General features: G+C 41.5%; 2 protein-coding genes across 2 annotated transcripts in view; both read right to left on the reverse strand.

Moving 5' to 3' along the window:
* The window catches only part of LOC131696665 (zinc finger protein ZFP2-like), a 273747-nt gene that overhangs the window by 206096 nt on the left and 54883 nt on the right, over positions 1 to 12768 (reverse strand). The gene's annotated exons all lie outside the window — the stretch shown is intronic.
* On the reverse strand, positions 5323 to 10524 carry LOC131721160 (E-selectin-like). Its single transcript, XM_059014448.1, has 6 exons — positions 10480 to 10524; positions 10346 to 10387; positions 8384 to 8425; positions 7879 to 7920; positions 7746 to 7787; positions 5323 to 7022 (listed from the first exon to the last, which is right to left on the reverse strand). Exon 6 carries the CDS (start codon positions 6979 to 6981, stop codon positions 6640 to 6642), a length of 342 nt encoding a protein of 113 aa, XP_058870431.1. The 5' UTR covers positions 6982 to 7022; positions 7746 to 7787; positions 7879 to 7920; positions 8384 to 8425; positions 10346 to 10387; positions 10480 to 10524; the 3' UTR covers positions 5323 to 6639.

Raw genomic sequence — 12768 nt, forward strand, 5'->3', positions numbered from 1 at the left:
CGCTGTTCGCATCGCAATGGACCAATCAGAAATAAGGTCAAAGTTAGCGGCTGTCAGACTGTCTGTCTTGCTCACGCAGACATTAAAACAGAAATAAAAAAAACTGACATCAATAAAGAATTTAATTATTAAAGTCAAAACATATAATGTTCTTTATGATGCCAGTGTCTTTGGTTAAGAAGACAATAAAAAGAAGGACAATTGAAAATTGATAGTACGTCTATCTCTCTAGTCCGAGTCCTGCCTTGGTGTTTTGTTTTCTTCTGCCTTTCTTTCTGCCTCTAGCCAATTATTTACAGATCTTATTCTGGTTTCTCTCTCAATTAATCAATCTGGGCCGAATGAGCATAACAGACACTTCACCTACAATAACGGTGCCATCTCATTATACAATTAGTCCATCACAATGCTGCAAACAAACTACAATTCCCAGAATCCCTTGCCTGTGTCTGTAGTCCCATGTGTGATGCCATAGGTCTGCCTGCCTCTGAGTTGTGATTACACAGGCATATTCTGCTGATTAGATTTCTTCTTGCTTTGACATGTTACTTTCAGTATGCAAGTTTAGGGTGAAATTATCAACACCCCTTATATATATATACCCTGTTCCAGCATCACAAAAAGTGTGTAGATTTATATGGGCCTAATATGTTTGTTTTTTGTTATGAATGCAAGTTTTTATTTATTTTGTTCACTATGGTTTATACATCTCTTACTGGAAGTAGTCCCTGGTGTGAGCCCCAAGTGAGGTATTAGCAAACCGGTACTTAACAACATGTAGGCACTGGTTTCCCCTATGGGGGGATCTTTAAATCCATGCACCAGTCGGAATCAGAAGTTACATTGTTTGGGTTGCTTGGAGAAAAAGACACGAGAAAACAGAAAGAATATAAGGTAGAGAGAGAAAGAGAGCGGTGAGTTATTGGAATTGAATTCACTACACCCGCTAGAAACCCTGTGTGTGGTACAGGAGTGTGTAATGAGTGAGTGAGTTTGATGCGAGACTCGAGCAGACACAGCAGGCTCATTCATTATTATTAAACCTGCTCGCAGACTCTCCGGCGCCGTCACTGTGAGTGCTCTTTGAAACAGACTGAGTTCGGATCGGATTTATATTCATGTTGGGTTAATCAGAGATGACTATCGGCAGCTCGTCTGTAGTACTGCAGGAGATTTGAATCGCACAGTTTGTCCCGCTCTGTGCAGCGCCGGCCCGTTTGTAACTCGGTACATGAACTGCATAGTGCTAAACTGTCAGGTGTCCTCCTGTACTGTACGTGCATCGACGTGGTTAATAATAATAATAATAATAATAACAACAACACAATGACCGATGCTTTCTATACGATCGCAATGTGCTGTGTGTCAAGAAGGGCTACCAGATATCACTATCTCCATAGTTATACTACATTTATATTAACTCTATATTGCTATGAATTGTAATGTGTTCAAGTAAAGGATTGAGCAGTATGAATTATTTTTCGCTATATTCTGTGTCGGTTGGCAGTTCTAAGATTTGTTTTTGTTTACAATGAGAAATGGATCAATCGGAAGCAGAGATGGAGTCTCAAGGCCGATCTCGAGGCCACATTTTAAGGTCAAGGTCTTGGTCTCGGTCTCAGCACGTCGGGTCTTGGGCTCGGCATGTTTGGTCTGGGTCTCAGGCTCAGCACGTCTGGTCTGGGTCTTGGTTTCGGCATGTTGGGTCTGGTCTTGGTCTTGATAGCAGGCAGCACACAGATTGGTCTCATTCATAAACATTCAAGATTATTTTATTTCCTCTTTTATCATATATCCTTTTTTATCCTTCAAAATTCACTCACATGGGGCTCCCGAGTGGCGCATCCAGTAAAGGCGCTCTGCGTGGAGTGCAGGATGTGCCCTATAGTCTGGACATAGCGAGTTCGAGTCCAGGCTATTCCTTTGCCGACCGTGGATGGGAGCTCCCAGGGGGCGGCGCTCAATTGGCCGAGCGCCACCTGGGGGGAGGGAGGTTTTAGGTCGCCCAGGGTGTCCTCGGCTCACCGCACACCAGCGACCCCTGTAGTCTGGCCGGGCGCCTGCGGGCTTGCCAGTAAGCTGCCCGATAGCTGTGTTGTCCTCCGACGCTGTAGCTCTTGGGTGGCTGCATGGTGAGTCCGCAGTGTGAAAAAAAGTGGTCAGCTAAATGCACACGCTTCTGAGGACAGCGTGTGTTCATCTTCACCCTCCCGTCAGCGCAGGGGTGATAGCGGTGAGCTGAGCCTAAAAATAATTGTCCATTCCAAATTGGCAACGCCTAAATTAAAATAATAATAATAATAATAATAATAATAATAATAATAATAATAATAATAATTTCACTCACATGTATACATTGACAGCTATTATACAACATAATGTAGCCATTATACTGTAGAGCAGCATTCACATTACTAAATTTAACACATCAGACTTCTACAGTGTCTCTCAGCCTCCCCCATGAAGCAAACTGTCCTCCTGCCACCAAATACATTTCCTGTGATATATTAGTTACCTTAACAAAATGGTGTGAGTAACACAAATGCAGAGAAATATGACTGTCTGTACATACCTGTCAAGTCTTCCATTTTGATCAGGACCCTCTTTAAGATGTTTCCAATTATATGTAACTATTTAATGTAAATGTTTTTATACACCTTTTCAGGGTATGTAGTGTGTAAGTGAATTGATTGTAACTGGAAAAAGTCAATAGAACACATTTTTCAGTTGTTGCATTTTTTGTGTTTATTTGGTTTATCAAAAGAAAATTAGCTTTCAAACAATAAATAGTTATTATCGTTGTTGTTCTTATTCTTCTAGCAAAAATTAATTTAGTTTGGTTGGTCACAACAAAAATATATGTTTATGTTTGGTCTCGGTCTTGGTACGTTTGGTCTCGGTATGTTTAGTCTCTGTTTTGGTTTTGGTCTTGGTCTCAGTATGTTTTGTCTTGGTACGTTTGGTCTTGGTCTCAGTACGTTTGGTCTCGGTATGTTTGGTCTTGGTCTTGGTCTCGGTCTCGGTACGTTTGGTCTCGGTCTTGGTCTCAGTACGTTTGGTCTCAGTCATGGTGTCGGTATGTTTGGTCTCGGTCTCTGTACGTTTGGTCTCAGTCTTGGTCTCGGTACATTTGGTCTCGGTCTGGGTATGTTTGGTCTTGGTCTCAGTCTTGATCTCGGTCTTTGTACGTTTGGTCTCGGTCTTGGTCTCAGTATGTTTGGTCTCAGTCTTGGTGTCGGTATGTTTGGTCTCGGTCTCGGTACGTTTGGTCTCGGTACATTTGGTCTCGGTCTCAGTATGTTTGGTCTTGGTCTCAGTCTTGATCTTGGTCTTTGTACGTTTGGTCTCGGTCTTGGCCTCAGTATGTTTGGTCTCGGTCTTGGTCTTGGTATGTATTATTTAAATAAATAAATAATAATAGTACAAAGTGTAGTGTTGTACTATTGTGTTTTTATCACTTTAAACAGTATAGCCTTTTTATTTTGTACATGATCTTTAAAATATATCAATTCATATATACTGAATAAACCAATTGAAATATGAAGAACAAAGTTGCTGTCTGCAATGTAGTATAGTTGATATCTTGCCTAGTATCTTTATAAATCCTGCAGTACCTCAGTAGGAACAGTAGGTGGCAGCATAACTCCAAACGTCTTGTGTTTAGACCAGCTCCTCTGTAACAGTGGATTATATTTCAGGATGATTAAAATGTTGTGAAGTTCTTAGTGATATAGTGATAATTGTTATATATACAGAAATCAAGAAACAAAAAGACTGATGATTCAAACAGTAAACCTTTATTAATCTTATAATCCCAAGAAATCCACACAGAAATACAGACTATAAACAGTGAGCTATGACTCACTCTATTACATGTTTCCTGTTTAGTTAAAACTGCAGCATCATATTCAAATATAACTACGGTGTGCCTGTTTACTACATTCAATAGAATAGCACGAGGTGCAATCTGCTTCATCAGAAACCAGGCATTGTTGGCTGTCCAGTTTGTTTGCATTCCCTAGAGGCAGGTCGTTTCAGCTGCAGGCAGGCAGGCACACAAGCTTCCTCCCTCCTTGAAGCTTTCTGGCCACTCTTTGTGTCACTCTGATGTCACTAAACAGGCCTAACCCTAACCAGACTCACTCCTGCCACTACCTGCAGCAGCAGAGGGTATGACTGTCCGCTCTGCTGCAGCTCAGGGAGGCAACACAAAAGTGCAAACAAGGAAAATAAAAGGTTTCTTTCTCTTTTGTTTTCCAAGTGGAGTTTTTGTATACTGGTGCTGATGACCTCATACAGGCCCAACTACAGACACACTTTCTAAAATATGTAAAAACTTCTAACTATGTAAAAACTAACACAATATTGTAAAACTATTGTTATATTTAAAGACAAGAAAGTGCTTAAAAGAAACAGTAATGAGAATGGCAAGTTAACCCGACCCCCCTCTGTGCTTCTCCCCTCTATCCTACATTAAAGCACTGCTAACCAAGGTGGTCCGATTCATTTTTTGAAAGTTTACTGACCCCACAATATTATCACTGGACCCCTTTTTGTTTGCTTGTGTTTTATACTTCAGTTGGGAACATGAAGATATTTCAAAGGCAGCGTTCTTGATGATAATAACTAAAACCAAGCTGCTGCTGCATCCTCAATCAGACCAAGTGAGCCACAGCAAAGGTACCAGGATGCAGCAGTTTATCTACGCGCTGCATTTTAAACAGCTGTGGATCCAGAATTAAAAAAAAACAAGTGAAGCAGCTTTGGAAAAGACTCCTCAAGGCTGATTGTGAGGAAGTGAGGTGGGGAAGCATATTAGCGTTGTGCAGCGCAATGAAGCCCTGAAGCATTGTACACTGAAGTATGAGCAACACTTGTATGCTTCCCCACCTCGCTTCATCACAATCAGCCTTGAGGAGTCTTTTCAGAAGCCGTGATTGCTGGAATAGTTAGTAAGCACGGGAGATCATGCTCGGAGCAGAAACAATAGAGAATCATAGAGCCATAGAGCTATCTTTTTAAGGCAGTAGTGAGGATTTGCTAGCTGCCTGGAAAGGAGGCTGTGTGGTCCAGTGGTTAAAAAAAGGGCTTGTAACCAGAAGGTCCCCCGTTCAAATCCCACCTCAGCCACTGACTCATTGTGTGACCCTGAGCAAGTCACTTCACCTCCTTGTGCTCCGTCTTTCGGGTGAGACGTAGTTGTAAGTGACTCTGCAGCTGATGCATAGTTCACACACCCTAGTCTCTGTAAGTCGCCTTGGATAAAAGCGTCTGCTAAATAAACAAATAATAATAAAAAATGGTCTTATTTAGTAGAGGTTTATTCAACTAATAATAATATATTAAAAAAATAAAACAGCTACCGACTGTTTTAAATAGACTGAATAACCTAAACTATCACCTAGATACCTATCACCTAAAAAGAAACCTGGATAGATAAATGAATAGATAGATAAATTAATGCACCTCAATATTGTGTCCCGTCTCTTATTCGTACTGATAAAGCAAGGAAGACGTTACTTGGATCATGGTAGCGTTATAGCTAGCTATCTGCTCCTGATTTATTTATTATATATATATATATTTTTTTTCATAGATATAATTTTGATAAAGTAATAATTCTCTCTCTATTATGTGTTCATTTTTCGCGTGGGTGAAACCAGGATTAACATTATAACAAGACTGGAGCCTCTATTCTCCATACAGATTAAATTAGCATTTTATAGACACCGAATAAACTTCATATCCTGTAGGTCACTGTCTGTTATATTATAACATTGTTATGTTTTATCAGTTATTTAATTTTACTTTTGGTCTCTAAAATAAACTTTTAAATTGTATGCACGTTGTGATTAGTGACAGTATTTGTACTCAATATGATTTGCATTGTGGGCCTCGCGTGTGTATCTTCACCGGACGCTGTCGTACAGAATTCTGCACTGCTTTGAGATATGCGCATGCGTGAGTGTCTCGCTGAAGTTTGTCCGTGTGGTTACTTAAGCTGTTCATTTATTCATCGGCGTGTTCACTCAGGGTCGGTCATATAAACTGCAGCGTAAGGGATCAGAAAAATGCTACTGCATGGAAAAAACTAGTAGCAAATTAAGAGTTTTGGTAGCAAAATGCTTTCAAATGTACGTTAATGTCGAGCCTTGTACAGAACACACACACACAATAAGATATTAAACAAGTACAGAATGGAATATCACAGTGATGTATATCATTAAAGATTGCTACATAGGATTTTCTTCGATAGGAATATGTAGTATTTTGTTGCACTACTCTATAGTAAAGCTCTGGGTTCTGTGGAGACAGTGGTTCTCAGACTGGGGGTTGGGACCCCCTGGAGGTCACAGAAAGGTTTTTAATGACCACATCTCAAGCAGACCTTCCATCCATGATGACTGCAGTGCATTGGAGCAGCTCTTTATAGAGAGCAGACATGGCATTGCAAACTCTGTCAGATACGAGATTTCTTTCTGCTTTATTATTCACACATTCCATGTTCACACAATTTAGATTGAGATATTTCTATCATTTTCTTAGTAAATGTTTTTTTTCAGACTAAAGTGCCTTTAAAAGGGGTCCCAGCTGGAGATAGTTTGAGAGCCACTGCTGTAAAAGCTTTTCAGGATGTTTTTAATCTTTGAAACAGATAAAGGGGAGCTGTTCATAGCAGCACAGATCATTCCACTCAGCCCCCCCATCCTCCCGCAGCACCATCTCCCCACAATGCTCATAGTAAGGATTGTTGGGCTCCCCGGGGGCCCAGTTAGTGTAGTTTAGATGGGCCTTCTTATCCTTACCAGCAACCCAGTACCAGTTATCATACACAACAGTTCTGTGCAGGCCGATCCAGAATCGCGATGCAGTGCTGTTCCTGACGAGCTCCGACACTCTGTTCTGTGCAGCCAGGCTTGTGAGGCTCACTAGGTCAGTGTAGCGATCCCTGCAGTACTGCCAAGCCTCCGGCCAGACCATACTGTGAGAGATCAGGTGGAGCTCCTCAGGGACTGGAGTGCCTGGTGATGATGATAATGATAACGATAATAATAATAATAATAATAATAATAATAATAATAATAATAATAATAATAATAATGTAATTGACTTTAATAGGCTTTTAGATGTGTGACTCTCGTGCTATTCATGTGCCAATCATGAGTGTTGGTTTAATGTTTGCAGTAATATTTAAATTGTGCTTCTACAGCTGCCATCAGCCTGCACTGTGGTTCAGATTATCCGTGAGTCAGACTGCACTTGCATCTCACATGCAACAATGTAACCTGTACATACTGCAGCACAGCCTACTGATGAGAAAATCATATGAGTGCAGGGTGACTGTCAGATTTTGTTTAAAAAGACATATTCTTTGTACTGTACAATATAATGTAACTATGGATTAGGATGCCAAGCCGAAAGACAACCTTGTGCTATCCTAGTGTTGTTGCTGAATAGTTGCACACACTCTCCCACAGCTTATAAAGCTCTAGTGCAGGGGTGTCCAATCACGGTGCTGGAGGGCCATTCCAATCCAGCTTTAACAGGTGGAATGAGATCAGTAAACTACTTCAGGAACTGGATGGAGGTTTAATTGGTTTAATTAAACAATTTAGAACAGGGTTGGAACAAAGACCAGGAGTGGAAGGGACCACTTTTGCCCTCTCTGGTCTAGTGGATCACATGACACGTGAGGTGAGCTGTCAGTCACACTGAACAGACTGCCATCTTCAAACTGCACTTACCTTGAGAGACAGGAGTGGAAGGGGGGCTCGAGGATTCTGCTTCTGTAACAAGAAAGAGAGAAAAAAGAAAGTTGATAACAAAGCCAGATTCCTGCAGTGGTTCTGAATCCACTGAAGTGATTACACTGCATACCTTGAGAGACCGGAGTGGAAGGGGGGCTTGTGGGGTCTGAATCTGTAAAGAAAACACACAACAACAAGATTTAGTGTTTCCTGTTTCAAGTGTATTGTTCAAATGCATTTCATTGAAACTGTGTCTATGCTGCTGTCTCCATCAGGACAATAAATAAATAATAATAAATTCAAACAATAAGTCATTTATTACAAAGCCACATTCAAACTGAACGAGTGCACTCCATACCTTTAGAGGCTGGTGTTGAGAGAAGGCTTGAGAGGTTTGGATTTGCAGGAGTAAAAAATACATAATTTGCCTTTTTACATTATTGTTTAAATATATTTGAGTGACGTTGTGTGTGTCTGGGTGTGTGTGCGTGTGTGTGTGGTGCTGTCCTCAGCAGGGCAATGGTGAACTCCCTGTTAAATTAGTGAGGTTGATAAGAACACGGAGATTCATTTATAACTCATGGTGTGGGCTGTCAATCACACTGAACAAACTGCCATCTTCAAACTGCACTTACCTTGAGAGACTGGAGTGGAAGAGGGGCTTGTGGGGTGTGAATCTGTAAAGAAAACACACGACGACATGTTTTAGTGTTTCCTGTTTCAAGTGTATTGTTCAAATGCATTTCAATGAAACTGTGTCTATGCTGCTGTCTCCACCGGGGCAATGCTGACAATGACATGGTTTATTGGTTTTCAAATAAATATAATAAATAGACAGTAAGAATGTATATCACAGCACACGTCTCTCCTGGGTATAACAATGAGGGGGAGCTGCTCCCTCTCACACTCTTAATGACCGGGCTGGTTTCTGGTTCTTCAGATCTCTAGGCTACACCCTGCCCTGCTCTGGAGGTCAGACAGCTACTGTAGGATCAGATGGACTGAGCCTCTGAGTCCCTGCTCACAGACTGGGGTGCAAACCCTGAGCTGAATAATTAAATGAACCCCATGTCAAACAATAAGACCCACGTAGTCTGTAATGTGCAGCACAGAACGTGAGTTAAGAGCAGGGCTCAGGTGGGGTGCTGGTACCTAGAACACAAGAAGCAGACGTGTAGAGGTAGACTTTCAGAGATGAACTCTTGTGTTTAGATGTTTAGAGGAGTGTCTAATGTTGGGGCAGTTTTCAACAGATTTAAACATGTTTCCGTCAGGCACCATTTGAATGCTTGCATGCGAGTTTAGACCTCATTACCATTCCTATGAGTGGATTTCAATGCACTGACACGTCTACAGTGAGTGGTTTAGATCAGGGCTTCTCAAACTCGGTCCTGTAGCTGCTGGTTTTCATTCCAACAGAGCTCTCAATTACTTAACAAGACCATTAATTGAACTGATAATTTGCTTAATTAGACATTATTACTTGTTTTCAGCTCTTAAACAGTTGCAGTTCAAGTTACTTGTCAAATGTTATAGCTAACTTGAAATATGCAACTGTTTAAGATTTGAAAACAAGTTAAAAGGTCTAATTAAGCAAATTATCAGTTCAATTAAGGGTCTAGTTAAGTAACTGAGAGCTCAGTTGGAATGAAAACCAGCAGAGACAGGGGGGTCTTGTGGTTCACATGAGACATGAGATTGCCATTCTACTGTGGTTTGTGAATCCACTGAAGTGATTACACTGCATACCTTGAGAGACCGGAGTGGAAGGGGGGCTTGTGGGGTCTGAATCTGTAAAGAAAACACACAACAACAAGATTTAGTGTTTCCTGTTTCCTGTTTCAAGTGTATTGTTCAAATGCATTTCAATGAATCTGTGTCTATGCTGCTGTCTCCACCAGGACAATAAATAAATACTAATACAATCAAACAATAAGTAATTTATTACAAAGCCACATTCAAACTGAACTAGTGCAGTCCATACCTTTAGAGGCTGTTGATGAGAGAAGGCTTGAGAGGTTTTGATTTGCAGGAGTAAAAATACATCATTTGCATTTCTACATTATTGTTTAAATATATATGAGCGACACCCTGTGTGTGTGTATGTGTGTGTGCGTGTGCGTGTGTGTGTGTGTGTATGTGTCAGTGTATGTGTGTGTGTGTGTGTCAGTGTGTCTCTGTGTGTGTGTCAGTGTGTGTGTGCGTTTGTATGTGTGTGCGAGTATTTGTGTGTGTGTCAGTGTGTATTTGTGTGTGTGTCTGTGTCAGTGTGTGTGTCAGTGTGTATTTGTGTGTGTGTCTGTGTCAGTGTGTGTGTGTGTTTGTCAGTGTGTATGTGTGTGTCTGTGTGTGTGTGAGTGTCAGTGTGTGTGTCAGTGTGTGTGTGTGTGGTGCTGTCCTCACCAGGGCAATAAATAAATGCTAATAAATTCAAACAATAAGTCATTTATTACAAAGCCACATTCAAATTGAACTGATACAATGGTGAACTCACTGTTGAATTAGTGAGGTTGATAACAACACTGAGATTCATTTATAACTCATGGTGTGGGCTGTCAATCACACTGAACAAACTGCCATCTTCAAACTGCACTTACCTTGAGAGACCGGAGTGGAAGGGGGCCTCGAGGATTCTGCTTCTGTAAATAGAAAAAAGAGAAAAAAGAAAGTTTATAACAAAGCCAGATTCATGCAGTGGTTCTGAATCCACTGAAGTGATTACACTGCATACCTTGAGAGACCGGAGTGGAAGGGGGGCTTGTGGGGTCTGAATCTGTAAAGAAAACACACAACAACAAGATTTAGTGTTTCCTGTTTCAAGTGTATTGTTCAAATGCATTTCAATGAAACTGTGTCTATGCTGCTGTCTCCACTGGGGCAATGCTGACAATGACATGGTTTATTTTTTTCAAATTAATATAATAAATAGACAGTAAGAATGTATATCACAGCACACGTCTCTCCTGGGTATAACAATGAGGGGTAGCTGCTCCCTCTCACACTCTTAATGACCGGGCTGGAATCTGGTTCTTCAGATCTCTAGGCTACACCCTGCCCTGCTCTGGAGGTCAGACAGCTACTGTAGGATCAGATGGACTGAGCCTCTGAGTCCCTGCTCACAGACTGGGGTGCAAACACTGAGCTGAATAATTAAATAAACCCCATGTCAAACAATAAGACCCACGTAGTCTGTAATGTGCAGCACAGAACGTGAGTTAAGTGCAGGGCTCAGGTGAGGTGCTGGTACCTAGAACACAAGAAGCAGACGTGTAGAGGTAGACTTTCAAAGATGAACTCTTGTGTTTAGATGTTTAGATGAGTGTTTAATGTTGGGGCAGTTTTTAACAGATTTAAACATGTTTCCGTCAGGCACCATTTGAATGCTTGCATGCGAGTTTAGACCTCATTACCATTCCTATGAGTGGATTTCAATGCACTGACACGTCTACAGTGAGTGGTTTAGATCAGGGCTTCTCAAACTCGGTCCTGTAGCTGCTGGTTTTCATTCCAACAGAGCTCTCAATTACTTAACAAGACCATTAATTGAACTGATAATTTGCTTAATTAGACATTATTACTTGTTTTCAGCTCTTAAACAGTTGCAGTTCAAGTTACTTATAAAATCTTATAGCCAACTTGAAATATGCAACTGTTTAAGATTTGAAAACAAGTTAAAAGGTCTAATTAAGCAAATTATCAGTTCAATTAAGGGTCTAGTTAAGTAACTGAGAGCTCAGTTGGAATGAAAACCAGCAGACACAGGGGGGTCTAGTGGTTCACATGACACATGAGATTGCCATTCTACTGTGGTTTGTGAATCCACTGAAGTGATTACACTGCATACCTTGAGAGACCGGAGTGGAAGGGGGGCTTGTGGGGTCTGAATCTGTAAAGAAAACACACAACAACAAGATTTAGTGTTTCCTGTTTCAAGTGTATTGTTCAAATGCATTTCAATGAAACTGTGTCTATGCTGCTGTCTCCACCAGGGCAATGCTGACAATGACATGGTTTATTGTTTTCAAATAAATATAATAAAGAGACAGTAAGAATGTATATCACAGCACACGTCTCTCCTGGGTATAACAATGAGGGGGAGCTGCTCCCTCTCACACTCTTAATGACCGGGCTGGATTCTGGTTCTTCAGCTCTCTAGGCTACACCCTGTCCTGCTCTGGAGGTCAGACAGCTACTGTAGGATCAGATGGACTGAGCCTCTGAGTCCCTGCTCACAGACTGGGGTGCAAACACTGAGCTGAACAAGAGCACAGACTGAACAGGGAGCCTTCAGTCACAGCAGAACCAGGGGTACTGATAGCTGCAATCCACATCACCCCATTACCTCTGGAAGGATATTGACCATCCCATCAGCCTGAGCAGGGAGCCTGTGATTGATTCTCAAAGTGGAAACTGCTAGAATTGTCACCACTAGGATTTATTGAAGAGATCTAATCAGGCTTCTCTCTTTGAACCTGAATGTTTACACTGAATTAAATGAGAACACAGTCTGAACAGGGTCCTCACCCTCACAGCAGAAGAAGGGCAACTGAAAGTGGCAGCTATAGTCAAACCATCCACCAGTGTTACTCATCAACACACAGTTCTCATCCCCTCCCCAATTGTTTGGCTCCCAATAGTTCCAGTTGTGAAATGTGTAGTTATCCCCCTGGTGTGACCACTTCCAGGGCTCATTGAACAGGCCTATCCAGAAGGGCTTGCCCTGCGCTTTCTTTACTATTTCTTCATTTTCACTGGCGTTCTTTATACTGACGAGGTCGGTGTGGTGTTCTCTACAGTACTGCTGAGCTTCAGTCCAGGTTTTCAGTTCTTCAATCAGGGTGTATCTCTCAGTGATGGTGCTGGTCTCTGTAAACACAAACAGCAGATCAAAATCAATGTCATCTGTGGAAGTGCGCTGGCTCTCCTGTTGTATAGTGATTGAACCCGAGTCACACTCGGCTCAGCTATAAAGGTCATGAAAAGCAGCATCTCTAGCAGTGCATGGGAGTCTCTTTAGTTT

The sequence above is a fragment of the Acipenser ruthenus genome, chromosome 48 (genome assembly GCF_902713425.1).
Source record: "Acipenser ruthenus chromosome 48, fAciRut3.2 maternal haplotype, whole genome shotgun sequence".
NCBI classification, from domain to species: domain Eukaryota; kingdom Metazoa; phylum Chordata; class Actinopteri; order Acipenseriformes; family Acipenseridae; genus Acipenser; species Acipenser ruthenus.